The sequence below is a fragment of the Diorhabda sublineata genome, chromosome 7 (genome assembly GCF_026230105.1).
Source record: "Diorhabda sublineata isolate icDioSubl1.1 chromosome 7, icDioSubl1.1, whole genome shotgun sequence".
NCBI classification, from domain to species: domain Eukaryota; kingdom Metazoa; phylum Arthropoda; class Insecta; order Coleoptera; family Chrysomelidae; genus Diorhabda; species Diorhabda sublineata.
The window spans coordinates 28179791-28200602 of NC_079480.1; the positions used below are offsets into that span (position 1 = coordinate 28179791).

At 33.7% G+C, this 20812-nt stretch overlaps 1 protein-coding gene across 1 annotated transcript in view; it reads left to right on the forward strand.

Moving 5' to 3' along the window:
* The first annotated feature begins 1490 nt into the window (after positions 1 to 1490).
* Positions 1491 to 20812, forward strand: part of LOC130446955 (GILT-like protein 1) — a 30604-nt gene continuing 11282 nt past the window's right edge. Inside the window, exon 1 of the mRNA XM_056783515.1 lies at positions 1491 to 1891. Coding sequence (XP_056639493.1) covers positions 1799 to 1891 — 93 coding nt within the window. The 5' untranslated portion in view covers positions 1491 to 1798. The remainder of the gene's footprint in view (positions 1892 to 20812) is intronic.

Here is a 20812-nt window from a genome sequence, read left to right on the forward strand (position 1 = left end):
AACTTGCATTCTAATCAATAATGTTCCTTTTTTAAAAAAGCTAGTAGCTTGTATTTCCGCCTCTGGATGTAATTGATGCCAACATTCTCCTGAGCATGCTTTCAATTAGGTGCTGTATCACTTTTTGAGGTATGTTCTCCCATTCCTCTAAAGCCGCTTGCTCAAGCACATTTAAATTTTGAGGAGATGGATTTCGACGACGAATGCGGCGTTTTAAAATGTCCCAGACATGCTCGGTAGGATTCATATCTGGACTTCTTGGTGGTTTAGGTAATTCAAAACATCTGCCGCCACGTGTGTTCTAACATTATCATGCATTAAACGAAAATCATCACTAATAAATAGCCCAAACGGAACGACGTGATTTTCAAGACTGTCAGTTATGTATCTTGCTGCGTTAAGGGCAGGTCTAGGAAGAGACACTCCCCAAAACATGATAGACCCTCCTTGGAACGGCTCCCTGGGAATGATACAAGACTGCGCAAATTTTTCTCCTCGTCGTTTTCGGATTTGATTACGTCCATCTGGACCTCTTAAACTAATTCTTGTCTCATCAGTAAATAAAACTTGGCATCAATTTTCTAAATTCCAATCTAAATGTTTCCTTGCAAATATTAGTCTAACAACAGGATGCTGCCTGGTTAGCAAAGGTGCTTGGAGAGCTATTCTGCTTTGTACACCAGTATTCTGAAGGTGTCGTCTTATTGATCTATCAGAGATATTTACATTTCGGACATCTCGTAAAAGGCTGTTGAGCTGGACACTTGTCATTGACCGATTTCTTAATAAATTTAATTGCAAAAAACGGTCATGTCGAGGAGTTAAAACTGAAGGACGTCCTCGTCCAGGCCTCCTAGAATGTGAATCGATCTCTCGAAATCTTTGCATCAATCTACCAATGGTTGTGTGGTGTAGGCCAAACAGATTTGTCACTTCACGATAACTTTTCCCTGTCCAACTAACTCTGCTATTCTTTCAGCTTCGCGTTCACTTAACTGCCTAACTCTATTCATTTTTTGTTTAACTAGTCTCGACTTTAACACACCTTGATTGACTTAAATTACTGCTGTCCTCAAGTTGGTACAACAATAGAATGAAAGAAACATTAAAATATGCATAAAATTAAAATTTTAAAAAACCACCAAAACAGTTATTTCCTGATAAGAAATTTTGCCACATTTTATTGCTAACATTTAAAATACTTTAACTTTCTGTAATAGAAAAAAAAAAGAAACCCAAAAGATTAAAATTTTAGGTTTTGATATTGAAATAAAAGGTGGTGCGTTATTTAAGGCCTCGAGTTTATATTTGTCTTAAATTTATTCATCTCAACAAAATCAAAGTTCTTAGTAATTTTTATTGGAATTTTTGAATGTATGACACAATATCCCAAATAATTTTTTCTAAAAAATTGATAACCGGGTAAAAATTTTGTTGTTGAAATTTTAGTTAATTATTTTTTAAAATAAGCCATGAACGTGTACCTAGTTAATTATAAGTGGTATCTTTATCTTAAATGCAACACGCCGATAAAGTCCTCCACAGTAGAAACAAGCATTCCCATCAACCCGCTTAACGTTACGCTTATGCAAAAGGTTAGTATGCCTCTCTCTCCCAATCACCAACCATCGTCCCTCTAGTCCTCCATCTAGCACAATACTCACTATACCGTGACACGAATTTGTCTCGAGCGAGAGTAGTCGATCGGTCGTCTGTACTTAGAGTTCTGTCATTTTAATCAGTAACAATTTTACATTGCTTTGGGTGTTAACCGAAATCACTATTTTTGTGAAATAAAATGAAATCTGAAATGTGGTTACTTTTTGTATTTATTGTTACGGTTTCGGCGCACAGTCAACACGATCATCATGATAACCATCAGGACCATTTGGTAAGTAGTTTATAGCTATATAATTTTTAAAATCTGGGTTAACTTTGCGGGGTGAAAGTCTACGAGATGAGGAAGAATTTGAGATCTAGAAACCTAGTTAAAGATTTATTTTGCGGAAAAAGATAGCAATATCAGTTGCAACATACCGTAAAATCATTGATAAAATTAAATATTTATGCAGGGATGGGTTATGGACTTCGCATTGCAGTTTAATGTTAGTTTTTTCTTTTGTAACGAATCGTGAATAATTACGAGGGTTGCTATTTACGTTTTGAGATAGACAAATAAAAATAATTATTTATAATTGAATATGGCTTTATTGTTTTTCAAAATATTCTCTTTTAAGATCAATCAATTCCATTCCGATTGAAGCATCTCCAAAATATGTGATTTGAAAGCATCAATTGCTTCTTAAGGTGTAGAAAAACGTTGACGCTGACCTCGCAATTTATTTTTGATCTGCGGGAATAAGAAGAATTCATTGGGTACGTCGGATGGCCCATCAATTCGATGTTTTGACTGTTCAAAAACGTTTTTTTTAAACTTATGTGTGAGAGCTCGCATTGTCATGGTACATGATGATTCGTCTTCTGCGAATGGTTTCCCCGATTTTCTCGAATACTTCTGGTAAACAAATGCTGGTGTACCATTCAGAATTGATTGTTGTTTAGGTCCATCATTTTTCTTATAGTCTTTTGCAACACCGCAATTGAATTTCTTTGCACCAATCGTCACGAGCTTTTTTTGGAGCGATTGTCAATTTAATCGATATCCAACGGGAACGAATCTTTTTGACAGCCAAATGTTCATGTAATGAATGACTATATATGAATTTTCTTATTGGATACGGTCTTGTGAATGATGAAATTTAAATGCAACCCGCGAACGTTGAGTAGGTTGCACGTTTATTTCAATAGTTAAGTCAAAGTTGGTTATAGGTTTTCTTTTAAAGTATAATACGAGGGCTGCTACTAATGTTTTGAGATATGGCATCACTGATGTGAATTTCTCAAATCTGACATTGCCATCATAAAATTAGACAATTTTAATTGTGAACGTACTCAGAACGTGTGGTCATGACTGCTATTCGAGTTGTTTACAGATACTTGAATCGATCATCTTGGTCATGCATGGAATTAAATCGCGAACACGATGAAGAACCATCTCGAGCCACCGTGTTTCGTTAATTTTCGTCAAGGTCGGCCAAAATCGGCGTAAACTGACAATCGACTGTATGGGTCATTAAAGACGAGCCAAATCCAACAAAAGTTGTTCTCGCACGAAGCACTTCGAAGGAAATGGTCGCCTGTTTTTTCGGAATCACTGGGTATGTCGCCAACCTTCCATTAGAGCAGCGTAGAACGGTCAATTCTAAATGGTATACCAGAATTTGTTCGCCAAAAGTGTTTTAAAAAATTAGGGAAAACAATGCGAGATCTCACACATCACATGTTTTGGAGGTATCTCAATCGGAATGGAAAACATGCTTCGACAATCGGTTTAAACGCATGCAAAAGTGTATTGATCTTAATGGAGAATATTTTGAAACATAACAAAGCCGTATCCAATTATAATATTTGTTTTTATTTGTCATAGCTTCAGTAGCAAAGGCAAATAATGGCGTTCATTACAATCATACCTGCATCGTTATGAGTCATAACTAACCATGCAACAAAAAATATATTAGTTTAGATTATTATTCTTTAAAGTATGTAATTTTAATACTTTTCAGTTTTTAATATTTTTGAGACCTCTACAGCACTGCAGCGCTTATGCATTAGCCGCCCCTGAAGGATTGCTGGCATAGTAATTCTCGACCTATCCCAAACGATGACGCGCTCTAATGAGCTTATTGGTTAAATCAGTTACGTAATAAGAGATATGCTTGTTATCCCTTGTAAAAATACAAATCTAACGTTCATTGAGCACTCAAAAAATTGTATATTACAAACGGTTTTAATATTATATTATCTGTGGAACAAATCTAAAAATATTTTACAAACTAAGGGGAAATAAATGTGTGTAACGGCCGTTTAAAATTCAACGTCAAATGAATAATGGGGTGTGTCAGGCAGCGCAATATCGTGACTCATTTAATGTTACTTGTTAGTTTAGAAAATTGAGCTTTGAATAGAATAGGTAAAGTTTGTTTATTCAGAGGTGGAGAAATTTAGACAAAATTTATTTTTTCTTAATATTAAGGAAAGTCAAATCGACTCCACAAACAATCTACAAGATTATTTTATTCAATAAAAGTCAATTGACTATGGAACTACGCAAAAAATCATTTGTTTGGCCCATGTAATTGACAAGTTCTCTATAAATTTTAGAAGCTATGCCGTTACATATTAATTGAAAAAATATTTTCGAATGGCTTTATGAAACTCAATTAAGTATTTAACAGTTACGATGTTTAATTTCCTGTAGAATAATGGTGTGTTAGAATATTTATGACCTTGTATTGTAATCAAATGTTACATAATGTTTTCTTCGAATCCTAATGGCAAACTGAATTCCTGTACATAGTTATGAATGCAAAATAATTGCAGTTCAAATCTGAACGAATTATATCAATTAGCCAGTTAGTTAAACCAATTATTCACCTTTTTTCATTATATTAAGTACGTTTCTAGAAAATAGAAAATAATAAAGAAATATATAAATGAAAGTTCTGAGGTAATATCCGCATTGATGGATTTGAAATCAGCCAGTATTCATTAATTGTTACTTTAGCTTACTGAAATGTTAGTTAATAGAAGTAGACACGATTTGGAAAGTCTGTTCTCAAGCCATCTGAATCTCATTTCAAATAAGGGAGAATTTTATGAGTCAATAATAACAATCATCTTTATCTTTTCTTTATCAATTACTGTAGGTCTCTAGTATTTTCCTTCATTTTTTTACCAAAAACTTGATAAAAATATCTCTAGCGACAATGTAGTTCCTTATCAGTCTATTTATCATTGCTTTTCCTAACAAGTTTTCACGTCAAGCTCCATTTTAATTTCCTCATTTTTCAAATGGCATCCTTCAGGGAAACTCGGCTTAGGTAGAAGTCTTTTAGCGTTATTACAAAATACCTAATCATTCTCTTTAGTGAAGTAACTCATGAAGTCTTGTCGATTACTAAAATACAAGACCCACATATTTTCTCCCAACAAATTCCATTACTCTAATCTTGCCCCGAATTTGGGATTCCCCAATACCGAACGAGATCATTCAAATCAGATTGAGTCCCTCGATAAAATTGGAGTAACAGAGGAGGTACTCGATTGATTAGCTTCCTGATAGGTATTTTCATTATAAACTGTTCTGCCGCTGTTAAAAAACACTGCAGAAGGAAATTTCGATTATGTAATTATATGTTTATCTTTTTCATAAATCTCTTTGACGGAGTCATACAATCAAAACAATCCATTGATGGTTCTGAGAATCCATCCAAATCATAAGTGTTGAAAATGACTCTTTTAAGCTAAACTCTCGATTGAACAACAGTCGTAACATAATTTTGGGAGCCAATTGTCTCTAAAATTGATCGAAATACCAATATAACATCAATTACGATTTTAACCATACTAATCAATGTGTTTGTTGGAATTTCAAGTGCTTCCATTCTGCTTCATATATTAATTGATATATGCAACGAAAATTCATGTGTGATTTCAACTGTGGAGCAAAATGAAATCACGTGACTGGAATAATATTCCAATTATATCAACAAAACAATCAACAAAACCGTAGGTAGCAAAAGATCACCACCACCAATACCGATACTGAAAACATTGGAGTGGGATGGAAACAATCTGATTGAGTTTAATGCAGCAAAGATCAAGGCTGTTGTTCTTACAAACAAGGCTAGTGATTCGACATATAATATCACCATAACCGCAAATTCGCTTGATGGTATGGAGTTGGAACCAATATGTCTTGGCATATCCACGTGGTCGAATCAGCTAAAGCAGCTTCACAGGAATTTCGAGTCCCCTTGAAGACCAAAAAGCTATATACTTCGCAATAGCTTCTAATACTCTACAAAATTGAAGTATTATTCGCATATTTTGTGCTAGGATCCCAAGCATACACTTAGGATACTCGACTCAATAAAGAAGTTAGAAATTCTACTTATAGGTAGCCTAGAGTTGTTCAGAAACTTGGACAGCTTAGAGCATAGAAGAAAGGTTGCTGACCTGGTTTTGTTTTACTAATACTAGGGCAGATGTTCTTCCGAGCTGTCCAGCATAATCCCACCTAGAGCAGAATTTGCATAACCTATTCCACACGCAGACGTGGCTCATGAACACCGAGCTTGCCTGCAGACGTCAATTTATCGGGACTTCTAACAATCACTTTATAACTTTATATCTGAGTTCCACGGGGTTACAGCAGGAACCGTTCTCCTTCTTTCTAGGAAGTAAGTCGTTTTGTGTGGAAACATTTCGATACAGACTGAATAAACTAGTTCTAGTACAGGAATAACTCAGAACAAATACAGATTTTGCTTAATAGAAAAAACTAATTGAGAAAAGATATACGGAATAGCCAATCATAGGAGGTAAATCTAGTTTCAGCATCTTAGGCTCTTCACAATATTTTTATTTAAAGGAGAATTCAGTTGCAAAACAGTGTAATTAGGAATCAAATTTCAGGGTTCTACCCCACAAGTCTTTTTTCTACATTTTCCTACTGTTTACATATCGTTGTACTTACAAGATTGTGAATCAATTTGGAAAATAAAAAAATATATATATATATATATATCGCAGAATTCGTCTTTCGAATCAGAAGAAGGAAGCATGCAGCAAGAAAACTACAGGGCTCTACTCCACTATTCTCTTTTATACATACTGAATACACTGTTAACATCACCACTACACTCATAATTACACTGTATGACGCGCGTTTCGGTAACCAAGCTAAAGAGTAAAGGTAAAAATAAACTTTACAGTTTACCTTTACCTTTACAGACGATAACTTGGTTATCGAAACGCGCGTCCGACAGAGTAATTATGAGTGTTGGTGTAGTGGCGGTGTAAACAGTGTATTTAGTATGAATACGGTTCCAGAAATCTCAACTTAACCACTTATATACAAACATAAATACAAATAAAAACCAAAAAACATTTTACAGCACAGAATTGGGTGTTAACTCAAAGGTGTATCGCTCAAATCATAGAATAAGAAGAACGAAGCATGGTTCGCTAGTTCATTCTATCTCACCTCATGAGATAATATAACTATACTATGAAATTATGATGAAGTTATTACCAGGATAACAAATTCACCTCCAGAGTGTATATATCCATCATATCCATCTATTCGTCGGCAACTGAACTTTACTCACAAATCAGAGCGGGACGTACGACGAAGATCGATTTAGTTGCACCATCATGGAGCTTTAAAATATTTTGTATTTGTGATATTTCACTTTTTTCTTTCTCTTACTAGTAAATTCTATTTTGAGTAACGTGATATCTGTCTTAAATGATTTGAATATTAGTAATATTTGTTATTTCTATGAGGAAATGCGCATCTATCAATGTAATTTCGATTAAAAGCTCAAAAGCAAATTCTTTATACCATTTAAAACGTTCTTTAACCCTCTGACACGCGCATTATGATTCGTAACCTGGTCGGACACAATTCATATGAGAGATCAAGTACATTTATTATCTTATCCGAAAGAGAAAGGGTGTAAAATTAGATATTTTACTGTTATTAGAAGACGATCCTCACGCAACTACAACAGAAATTGGCTAAAAACAAAATGTTAATAAGTAGTTTGTAGCAAAGTTTTTAAAGAAAGAACAACCACACCCACGCAAAGTTCAACATGTTCACGAACTTTTAGGAGAGAAATTGTATTTTTACACGAGGCAAACGCAATTCTAGCAACTGGACTTGGGTAAAGCCCCAGTGGATTCAACCAAAACATACCCAACGCCCAGAAAAAAATTATGTTTGGATAGGAATCGTTAGAGGAAGATTTATGGATCCTTATTTCTTTCGTGGGAATTTAACAGCTGAGTGATATTTAGAATATCTTTATATGCCAATGCTTCTAATTGTGTCATTGACTGATCCACATAATGGGGAAAATTTTATCTAGTTATCTACAAATGATTGGACCATATCGTGGACAGCTAACATTTTTTCTTGAGCTTTTCTGATGTTTTTATTATCGAGTTCTTATAACAATTGGATTCTCTATTAATTAATAACAAGATCAAACCATTTCACTCTATAACCGTCCTAACCTCTCAATTCTTACAAGAATTATCGATTATCTCTGCCAGGTAAAGTAATCCGATAATAGCCTCGAATTTAGCTACCTTTGTGACTTCACATCTCTAACTTATAGAAAGAGGTTGGGAAGCTAGCTGGAGGCTCTGCTCTCTGTTGTGAAACACAGAAACTTGGTAGGCCAAAAGATATTCTACTAATTTGGCAGATTGAATGCGCCCGATGAAAGGTTAAAAAAATAAGTGTTTAAAAAATCCGTTCAGGTTGCCTTTTATATTTCTGATCACGACTTGACGCTTTAAATTTACAACTCTAAGTGACTGGAGTAGGAGTCATTGAAGAACAATTTGCGTTTTTTCGTAAGAACTATGATTAAGAGTAAAAAGAAAAATTGACACCTGTATCGGGATTTTTATATCCCACTGTTTATTCTACTAATAACGAATGTTTGAGTTACTGTTACTGTTTACTACACAAACACATCCTGGTCGTGTATTATAGTTTTTATTTGAATACCAAACAATTCACATGTTTTTGTAAAGTTACCATAATTGCTAGTTTTAACTATTCGTTTGTGTGTAACAGAGGAGTTTGACCCAGATGCGACCGAACAACGGTTCATTTTAAACGTAAAACCAGCACGATAAAATCTTCACACGAAAAAAAATCGTCATGTTTAAAAAAATTGAGGTACCAGTTCTCATCCTATATCAAGAATGTTTGGTTCAATGATTTTAAAATGATGGTCGTTACGGTAGTCGACCACATGAAATGCTGTAATACAATAATTTTTTTTTGTTGCAAATACGTGTAAATTGATAGATAAAAATTTATATATAATATTATTATTATTGTATTATAACAAAATTATTCGATAAATAGAAATACAATCTTGAATTCACATATAGATCAAAAAGTGGATCACCAAAATTTCAGTATGGAACATTTATTCGAGAATTTAGGAATCTGTAATAATCGCAACATGGTATAGCTCTTGCAAATCAATTGCGTGGAACAATCAAATTTCATAAATACGTACGGCACTCGCACCAAATTAAGAAATGAAAAATAATGTTTACTCCCCGTATAAAACATATAATAAACCGTCAGTCCACATGGACTCGATGAATGTGTGTCAAAATTCATCATCTTCACTTTTTACCAATGAAAACATTGACTGCCAGGGAGTCTGCGATAAGCAATGGCAGCGCTAGGTGAGATTCATTTATTTCATAAATTTCTTTAAATAAATAGAAATATGGCGTTCTTTAGACCATGGGCGAATGAAAACAATGAAATTGCACAGTGTAGTGAGAATAAACACAGTAACATAATAAAACTTATATCAGTTGAGAAAGCTACTCAAGATTTTATACGTAGGACAATTTATAGTTTATATAAGGAGAACAGGACTGTGACTGTCTCGGTTCTTCTGCGGGACATCCTGTATATTCAGTTCGAACAATTGCATCGAGCTGAGTAGAAACAAGTTTTCATGGAGTTCGTAATGTTACATTTTATGAATAAGAAGGTGAAAAAAAGGAACATATTATTTCTGTAAACGCCGAGACAGATGACATATACATATGGTCAGCAATGTCGGAAACACTATAGTTTTTTTCGGTCACGGCGCGTATACAAAATTTTGATCTAACTCTATACCTGGGTTTATATTTCATAGTCAAATCGATTCGAGTATTTTAGAATACAATTTGATTTCGATCATTTTTTATCAAACACTTTCTTCGCTTTCAACAGTTTACTTGTCGAGGTATCATCATAGACCTTCCCACAATCAATAAGTGCTGTAAGTATCCCCAAAAACAAGGGTTTGAGTTTTGAGATAGATATAGCAACATCTGATGTGAATCTGTCAAATCTAATAATGTCATCATAAACTTTTAGATTTTTAATGGTGAACGTATTCAGAACGTGTCTTCACACGAGTGTTATTTGAGTTGTTTAGAGATATTTGAAATATTCGTCTTGATGAAAAAATGGAATTTGATCGCGAGCAATTTCGTGCGATGATTTTCTATAACTTTCGACGTGGATTAAACCAACTGTAGTTTGCCTATCAACTAGCTTGGACTTGGTGATGAAGCACCATTTAGAGTTATAGCGCTTATCTGGTTTTCCTAATTTAATCGGGGTCGCTCTTCCCTACAGGTTGAATTTCGTAAAGGTTGTCCAAAATCAGTTGTTGTGCCAGAAAAAATAGATCCTGTACCTAAACTGATATTGCAAGATTTGCAACATACCGTGCGATTGAGGCATACTTGATTCCACCATACATTCAATATTGCATGAACATTTGACTTGCAAAAATATTTGTTCCCGTTAGATACCGCATAATTTGACAATCGCTAAGAAAAACTCGTGTTGATTGGTGTGACAAATCATGGATCTATGCATATGAACTCGAAACTAAACAACAATCCACTGTATGGGTCTTTCAAGACGAACCAAATCAACAAAAGTTGTTCTCGCAAGAATCACTTCGTAGTAAATGGTCGCCTGTTTTTTCGAAATAACTCAACATGTCACTACCGTTTCATTAATGCGAGCTCTCACATATCAGTTCACACAAATGCGTTTGTAATCAGTCAAAACATCGAATTAGTGGGTTTTCTGTCGTACAGTTTTTGTTTGGAATCCTATGATTTCTTCTTAATCCCTCAGATTAAAAATAAATTGCGAGGACAACGTTTTTCAACACCTAAATTGATGTGTGTGATGGAAAAAATGCTTCGACAATTGGTTCAAACGTATGCAAAAGTTTATTGATCTTAATGGAAAATATTTTCAAAACAATAAAGCCGTATACAATTATAAATATTCGTTTTTATTTGTCAATCTGCCAACTTATGAAGTAACCCTCGTATCTGCTTTTCTTTTTGGTATCTTCGTATAATAGTTTTTCCATTGAATTTAGCTTCATAGTAGTTCTTTTAGCAATTCGTATATTGTCGATGTATTTTCGTAAAATACAATATTAAGAAAGATTCTTCGACTTAATCTGCCCAAGTAGTAAATTTGAAATCATTATAACTCAACATTTTAGGTCAATTTGAAATTCTTGCTTAATTTATTGTACGATGAAAGAACGTGCGTCGTATATTAATCCACTTTACTACTATTGTCTATTAATTAATTCACATTTCAAATATTCTCAACTGGAATTTAGAAGGAACAATTTATATTCGTTTCTCATGACTAAGAACTGAGCACGTTTATTATTTACATAATATTTAATTACAGATATCTTTGCGAGAAAATATTTGTTCCCCGAACACTCACATACATGGAAAGAACAAATGTTGTAGTACCATTTTATTGATTACTTTAGTAATGATATTTCATTATTTGTTATAATCATAGATACCTTTTGTGGCTAAATTGTCTTAATTGTAGGTTTGATTTTGATTGAAAATTTTTAAAACAGTTAAAAAAATGACGTTTTGACTTGAAATCAAGAAAATTTAGCAACAAAAACATATGAAAGGATCTAAGGAATAAGAAATTGAAGAAATCGTAGATACTTATTGCTAGTTAATTGAAACGTTGACTGTCATGAGACTCGACACAAGTTACGCGGGAAAATTTCTAGAACAGCTACCAAAAGCAGTTAATTCTCATGAATGCTTACCTTTAAAAGGATGATCGTGTGCTTCCCAGATCAATACAACACCCAGGTAATCAATAAATAAATATAAAACATTGTAATTGTAATTGTCCTACATGAGTGGACTGCAAAAAAGCAATCTAAATAATAGTTTTGTGAGTATTCTACACAACGATCTCTTGATTGAGTAGCCTAGAATAATCTATGTTTTCCCTCAGTTTTTGCAAGTTTCTCGTAACAAACATCTACGACGATTTTTAGTACCCACATCTTCTAAAACATGTTGGGTATGCGGTTGTCGTGTCGAGTTGTGGTAAATGTCCAATTTTGTTAGCTCTGTAATTAGATTTTTGAATTTCGTTATTGGCGTCTTCTGGTTTGCAAATTCTTGGTGCCAAATATAAGCAGCACCTAAAATGAGTCAATAGCTATTTTACCTCTCCACGTAAAGAAGTTTTGTATGTTTTCATTTGGTCCATTATATCAATATAACTTTTATATTTATTATAATCTATAACAGTCACTGATTTTTGACTTTTCTATTATATACATTTAGAAAGATTAGATCCTGTCGTGTATTTGTACCACTTTGCTTTAATATCAATGGCGATGTCTGATTCAGATTTCTTGTAAAATCATCTGAAGCAAAAATATACTCGTAGTAATTGAAAATGTCGTAAGATGCTAAAATTCTTATGTCAAACCTATACTCATTAACCAACAAACATGCTTTTTATGACACCTCGAGGGGTAGAGTGGGGAAAAGAGATCAGCACAGATGCTGGCAGCATGGGTTATTCTGTTGTTGGTAAATCAATTTGAGCATCTTTGCCATTTTGCACACTAATAACCTTTGGCGCTTAATTTAATGAGATTTTTTACGTTCAGTTACTCAGCATTCTAATGAATATTACTCGTTGAAGAAACAATATTTGCATCCTTAGGCTACACCTACATTGGATTCCTATTTTTCCTGATCCGATCTGACACTATTTCTTCCAATCGTCGAAGATAAACTAAAAACAAACATTTTAACACATATGTCCATAGTCTTTCTTTACTCCCGTCCCTATCTGATACGACGGCCGTTTAAATATTTTAGTTTCCAGACGGGTATCCGACACTCAACGCTACAACAAACTAATTGCGAGAAATCAACTCCTCCTTCATACCTCCAAGAATATAATAAAAAGTTTTTTTTATTATTTCGTTAATATTTTTCCAATTTATCATTGTGATTCCGCACAGGTTGGCTTGTTGTAAAAAAAACTTTTTCAGATATGTCCAAATTAAAATCATGCACCAAAACCTTCCTCTTACGCCTCTTCTGAAGAACGTTTGCTTTCAACAAAACCAAACATGAAAACTCGTCGTCACTTATATTGATGCGATCACGAGTTAACAACTAGATCGTATCGGTCGGGGTCGGGACGCATTTAGGCAGAATCTACTATTGATTAGAAATAGACTATAAATGAATCTCTCATTGGTTGCTGCTAATCGCTGCTACGTTTTTCACAAACATTGCTAATCGCGGGTAAATTTTGTCTCCCTGGGGATACTATGCGCACTATTGCCAATAGGAGATAGGATTTGCCTTCTCGTTGCTAATCAACGTATGTTTTGTCTACACACTTATTATTGCATCATCTTGTCTTGTGAGTCGTGCATTTCTGTTTTATTTTTCGCGTGGTGTAGTCAGTGGAATCCTCGGTAAGCATCAAGCTGCTGTTTTCTTTTTAAACTGATCCTATTGCAACTGAGACTAATGATAGATACTTGATAGCAGTTTTGGTATAAGGAGATAACGCCAAGGAAAGAGATTTTTATGCAACGCTTGTTGAAAGTAAGTCCATCAGCTGCTCAAATAATTTAAGTTTAAATGAAATAGGCTTAAATTATGAAAATTATGATGCCGTAAATAAAAATACTAAAACACTGTCAGTCCCAGAAAGCAAAAATGCTAATGGTAATGAATTTGAACATTTCCTAGATGCTGCGCGAGAATAACATACTAAGTTTGGTACATGTAAAGTACTTTTGAACTGATGTTAAAAAAGGCTGGATAAAGCTAAAACAAAAAATAGTTTGTATTTATTTTTAAGTACGTGCAGTAGTACCTTTGGTCTACGCAATCGAGCTGGTGCTTCAATAAGAGTTCAGCCGACGTCCATCTTCAGAAGTAAACCAAGTGTAACTAGAGGCAGTAAGCGTCGACCTGCAGGTCGACCAGCAACTGGCAGAATAATACACCCAAAAAGGAAAAGAAATCTTGCTTTCAATGTAAATAAAAATGTACCAAATGCGAAATCGCACTAAACATAAAAATGTTTCTGTAATATTTTTTTTTTTTATTTAAAATTAACGTGCTCGGCTACTATGGCCACTTGCACGGGAGCGGTTATAATACATTAAATATGAAATGGTTCATTGATACAAGTATACAATATGAATACACAGTAACACAATTGTTCTATAGTTGGTGGTACAGCTGTACATCTTTGAGAAACTGAAGTAGAGAGGTAATTTGTTCCGAGTTGTTAAGGACTTCATTGTAGTTCTGGCTAAGCCGAAACTGTTGTCTTTCGACGGTATATTTGCGACACTCGGTCAAAATATGCTTCATGGTTAGGTACGAGTTGCAGCTGGAGCAAAATGGTCTGGCAGTAGTAGTCATAAGATATCCATGAGTAAGTCTTGAATGGCCAATTCTTACTCTTCTAATCGCAGTTAAGTCTTGCCTTGAGAGACCAGCGAAGATAATAGGTTGGTTACCAATTGAACGCTGTATTTGACGTATTTGCTAGTTCGTTGCCTTCGATGCCAATGTGGGAAGGTATCCAAATTAAAGTAACTGCTATTCCTTGGGATGAGATAAGCTGGTGGGAGTCATGTATTGATTGGACAATAGGATGTTCGGTAAATATATTTTGGATTGATAAAATAGAGGCAAGTGAGTCTGTACATATGGCGACGAGCTTATAAGGTGGAGAGATTGAATTGATGGCCTGTAGAATGCTGAATAGTTCACCTGTGTGAACGTTACAGGTTGATGGGATAAGGGAAGATTTTATTGCAATTTGTGACGTTGTAATAATTTAAAATGTTTTGTATAAATAATAAAGCCTGTATTTTCTATCAGCAAGCTCATGAATGAACTTGCTTATGTTTAGATAAAACATACCGCTGATTAGCAACGTCAAGGCAAATCCTACCTCCTATTGGCAATATTGTGCATAGTATTCCCAAGGAGACAAAATCTATCCGCGTTTGTACATAACGTACCAGCAATATTAGCAACAACCAATGAGAGATCTTAATTTATAACCTATTGTTAATCAACGGTAGATTTTGAGCTAAACCTTAAATTAAATTGGTCGGAATTTTCTAGATTTTGGGAGGTTTTGGGAAACTGAATAAGTCTAGCTTAACTCTTAACAAAATTACGGCACCGATTTTCGAAATTTTGTGCCCCATTATTAAGAGAGAGAAACTATTGAGAAGTCTGTAAATATTGAAATAATAATTAACCGAAAACTAAGATAGCGTTCATGATCGCGATTTTTGAAAGTTAGTTTGAAACCAAGAAGTATTTCATGTGCTTATATACATGATAATATTGATAACACGAACAACAAATCTCTCGTTGTATTTGCTTGTTTATATGGCGAGTGATGAAATATATCCATTGAAACTTCAAGTGCTTATGTGGCAAATATACTTCTTCATCTCGCAAGATTTTCGAAAATTTCCTTAGTCGAAAATTATACTAGCTTACCCGAGTAGAAAATAGAGACCTTAACAATCATCATGCATTTTGATTTTTTCAAAACGAAATAGTTTTCCAAGAGTGATAGCAATTTCCATGTGCGCCTGGAATGTAAAGTGGATTGAATTCGCACTGGCGGGTTCGTGCAGTTTTTTTGTATACATCGTATATATAACGAATTTTTGTTTTAATTGAATGCTTGTACCATTTTATTGTTTTAAATTGATTTGTTTGTTATTTTTATATCATCCAATCAACTGCAATCAATTTAACATAAATAGAACAGCATACATTTAGAAAATCATATGTTCATTGAGTTTTAAAGAAAAGTGAAATAATGTGAGTAAAAGTCAATATTTAGTTGAGCCACTTTAGCCTCTTTTAAAGGTTTAATTCTGAGCCGCACGCTACCAATGCAAGATTGTACTGTAATATTTGAAGATGGTACTTCTACACATAAATAATTTTTTCTAAGAGCTGGGTTTTGTTGGTGATCACCTCTTTAGCTACTTCTCTTTTTATTAGCCCTGACACATTTTCAATTCGACATAGGGATTTTTTCTTCTGTCAAAAAGGCTTAACAGACTAAACTGTGTGACAGGGAGCTCCATCTTGTATGAAAGTGAATAGTTTCCCATTTGGAAACCATTCTTTGAGCTGCGGAATCAACTGATTTTGTAAGACTTTATTGTACTAATCTTGTCTCATTATTGTGGGTCCAGTCAGGATGATACTTTGTTCCATGCTGAATAAGCACATACTTAACTTCGAATATGTTTTCAACACTGAAGCTCACCTGTTAGTTATTGTTTGCTTTTGTTTTCTTGGAGTTGACAGGTATTACTAGTCAACAATATTTCTATGAAATATTATTCAGAAGAATTGAATTTATATTCATGCGTTGTTGTTTGAAGATATTTGTGGTACTAGAATGGGACAATGAATCATTCCATTATTGAACGTGATTCATTCGTACTTTATTCATCCACTGTTAATACAGGGTTGTCCATTTTCCGTTTATTATGTATAGGTGGCTTGATAGACCCATTAGAAAGAAATACTTCAAATGCCGTCTTTGTGTCATAAGTTTTACTAAATATATTGACCCTAATTCAAGTAAATAATCCCTAATATATTGAAACCGAAATTACTTTCGTTCATCTTATGTCTATTATTTTGGGCCGACAACAGTTAATAACCTTTTTATTAAGGCATTTTGATTGAGAAGAATACCAAAAGCATTCGAATATTCTAAAATAGTAGAAAGATCACTGCTCCAAGGGAATCCAATAGAAAGAAACCCAGATTTGCCAAATCACTTTTTAAATAAAAAGAAGATAAACTGTGAATTGTCCATACTGACGCACAAATTTTGATTTATTTTTATTATTAAAATAGTTAATACGCTGAAAGGACTCGAATAAAAAACAGCAAAATATAAAATTATCATTTTCTTCTAAACGGGTAATATTTTTTCTGCAATATTTGTCTACATTCTGGCAACGACAGACCGTCCGATGTACCAAATTAATAAAATTAAAACTTAATGTTAGTAAGAATATCTGCTCAATTTTTCTTACAATCTTACAATTAGATACCACATTTATGGCGAAGTCATGAAGAAGTACCTGCCTCATTCAACGATACACAGTTTTGAAGACCTCCAATTAATGCAAAGTAAGAAAAATTCAATGAAACGAGAAGTGATAAGAATGCTTCAAAGACTAGAAGACCAGAAATAAGCGACGATGCAAAGTTAGATATTTTACTATGATTAGAAAACAATCCTAACGCAACTACAATAGAAATTGCCTTACAACGATTGTGGTATAATTTTTAAATAAAGAGAAACTGCACCCATATAAAGTTTAACTTATTCACGAACTCTCAGGAGATAATTCGGACAGACGTTTGGAAGTTTTTGAAATCTAAATGATGCATTGTGATAATAATGAAAATTTTCTTAATTATTTTCAGACGAGGTAACGTTTTCTTAAAGGGGTACAGTGCCCCCAAATAATTTAAGTGTGAGTAGGAATCGGCAGAAAAAGATTCATTTAACAGCTGAGCGATATTTGAAAACATCTTCGTACGAGTGCTTCCGGGCCGGATTGCGGCTTTTCTGGATTCAATTATAGGGAAAACTTGGATCACTGTTTTTGGTTCCAACAAGATGGTACACCATCTCCACGTATGGTGTTAATGTTCGAAAGTTTCTGGGAAAAAAGTGGATTGGAAGACGTGTATCAACGGAGTGGCCACCTAGGTTACCTGATATTAACCACATTTTTCTGTGCGTACATTTAAAAATTAGGGTTTCAGTTAACCGACCAGACAGTTTATAAGACTCAATGAATTAGACATCAAATGGCTTGCATGTCAGATAATGAACGGGACACAGTTTGAACGATTTCTATGAGAAATAATTTGGTTTAGTAGACTGTTTAGTTATTGAAAAGTTATTACTGAAAGATTATTATTATTAAAGACGTTATAAATTTGACTTATTTGATGTTATATATTTTTGATTTAAGACAAAAGATGCGTAATTAAATGAAAAGTTTTAAATTTTTTTTCAAAAATAACCATTGTACGTTTCATGTATTTTGTGAATTACTCAACATAATCCTATATATCTCGGACTCGGAACTAATGCCTTTAACAGTAGGGCCGGTAAATTTGTTTCATAAACTGATTACACAATCCGGCAACAATGCATAGTGTAATAAAACGCTTCCCAGCGGCTTATATTGTTGTAAAATAGAATTTGAAGAAAAACTTCGAGATTGTTGATTTCACATTATTTCAATAGGCGCGAAACTTTTGATAATAGGCTTGGAAAAGTTAAAAAATGTTTAGGTGTTTTTAAGAAAATGAATACAATTAATTTTTACAAGAATAATGGTGTTTATTTCAAGTCGATTGGATTAGTATTAAAAAACTTAAGATAGGTCTTTTCTATAACAAAATTTCCTCAGCCCATCCCTTTCTAAGGTATCATCCTTAAAAGGTGGTAACTAAAATTGAGTTTTTATCATTTTTTCGAACTGAGTCCTTTTTGTACCCCATTCGTCTATTATAACATCCGTAGTCTTTTATCTGACGCAAATAATCTTGTAGCCATCCATCAGTTTTTTGTGTTTAATACCACATGTTGACAAAACTTGACGCAATGTTTCCAAACTGGTACAATTGTATTTTGGATAATCTGCTACTTTTCGCCCTGTTCTCCGTATATAAATTATAAATTGTCCTACGTATAAAATCTTAAGTAGCTTTGTCAATTGATTTCAGTTTTTCTTTACATGTTTTTCGGTTCTGTGAATGATCCACAGCAACCCCTTTCGTGACTACTCGATAAATGGATAATTCATTTACTCTAGTTAATTCAGCAATTCTTGCATTATCAGATTGCCGAATATTTTCCTTTTGTAAACATTCGAATATATTTAAAATAACTTGTTGTGTTAGTATATCTAAATCTTTATTATTAAATTCATAAGCCCATGGTCTGAAGAACGCCAACGTCAAATAAATATATGAATTAAATAAATCTCATCAAGCCAGGCCACTGCTTATCGCAGACTATCTAGCAAGAATATTTCAAAGAAATGGTGTATATACGCCCTCCGACAGCTTCGACCAATAGAAATGTATTTATGTTTACGATTCGATGTTTTCATTGGTGGAGATGATGAGACCACGTGGAATGACGGTTTGTTAGATGTTTACCTAATTTTATACGGGGGGTAAACATCATTTTTCATTTCTTAATTTATGAGTGCCGTGCGTATTTATGAAATATTGATTGATCTTCGCATAACTGCCTTCTTCAATTGATATTGGAAGAACTAATTCTGATCAAATTTACCGATTCAACTAGTACAAAAAAATATTTTCAATTGTTCGAGTATTGATTTGAATTGGTTTTTGTGAATTGTTCTAACTTACAGTTGAATTTTTACAAATGCATTCTAATAATATATAGTTTGTATGAATAATACATATATGTCCATGAACTTTTCGTAAAATGTTTCTAAAATAAAATCAGCATCCATAATAAGAAATTATCATAATGATTCACCGCATACATTTGAAGCAAGTATAATTTAGATAATTATACAGCGACTTAAGACGTGCGGTTAGTAAAAAAAATTACTAAAATATCATTTAAAATAATATAATTTTCACGTTATTCATATATTAAATCTGCTCACTGAAGATTATTGAATAATCGACCACAAACTTCTTAGGTGAGCCATAGAAAACACATTGAATTGATTGAGAATTTTTTCTGCGAAGACGTTGGAAATATCACAAAAAAATCTATGTGTATTCCCTATTCATCATTTAGTTATTGGAGAATTGGAAATAAGTTGACAGATGAAAAGTGTTTGTATCATGAAAACATGTCCTACCATCAAAATAGTCGTTTTTCTGTGTTTATTTGGAATCTGAACACCTTGTTCACTGGTACTAAGCAAAACTCACAATTATACTATTTGACGCGGTCTCTGAAGACGCTAATTTGGTTATAGAAACGTGGTATGTAGTAGTAACTGTATATAGTGTGTTCAGTACGAATATTACAACGGATCCAGAAATTCCTAATTAGTGCTTAAAATCTAATGAATATTTTCAAATATTGGAGACTACTCACTGTGTATATAGAAAATATTTTACAGATCCAGATCCAACAGGGATGGCTTACTAGACAAGGTTAAATATGAAACTTCCACTGTGTTTAACTTTTTGTTCATTTCACGAGTTTGCGCTGAATCCAGGTTTAATTCTAATTGCTTAAACTGCTTCAGTAAAGCCTGTGAAATATTCATTCGAATGCGCTTTTGGTTCAAAGTGAGCAAACGCGCAACCAACGCACGGACCGCTCACTCATGCATAATACTTCAGTCATCATATGGAAAATTCGTTGTTTGTTCTTGGACGCCCTAAACTCTTGTTGTCAGTTAATGTGATATGGCCACATTTTCCCAAAAAACAAATATTTTCAGAAAAATATTCACAAGGATACACTTTGTGCAGTTGTTAAACAGAAAACAAGCGTCCATACGCAATATTAAATCATCAAACTTTTATTGATAATTGCTGATATGTTGTAAGAAAATATATATCTTCATCTCTTATTTAGTTAGAAATTCACTCCTAGGTAGAATCTATGAGTGGCGATGGATATTTATTATGAAATTTGAGCAGTGTACGATGAAAACATTATGGGCGATGACATAATCATACCAATGTGCATAATAAGAAACGTCGTGGTCTCTAT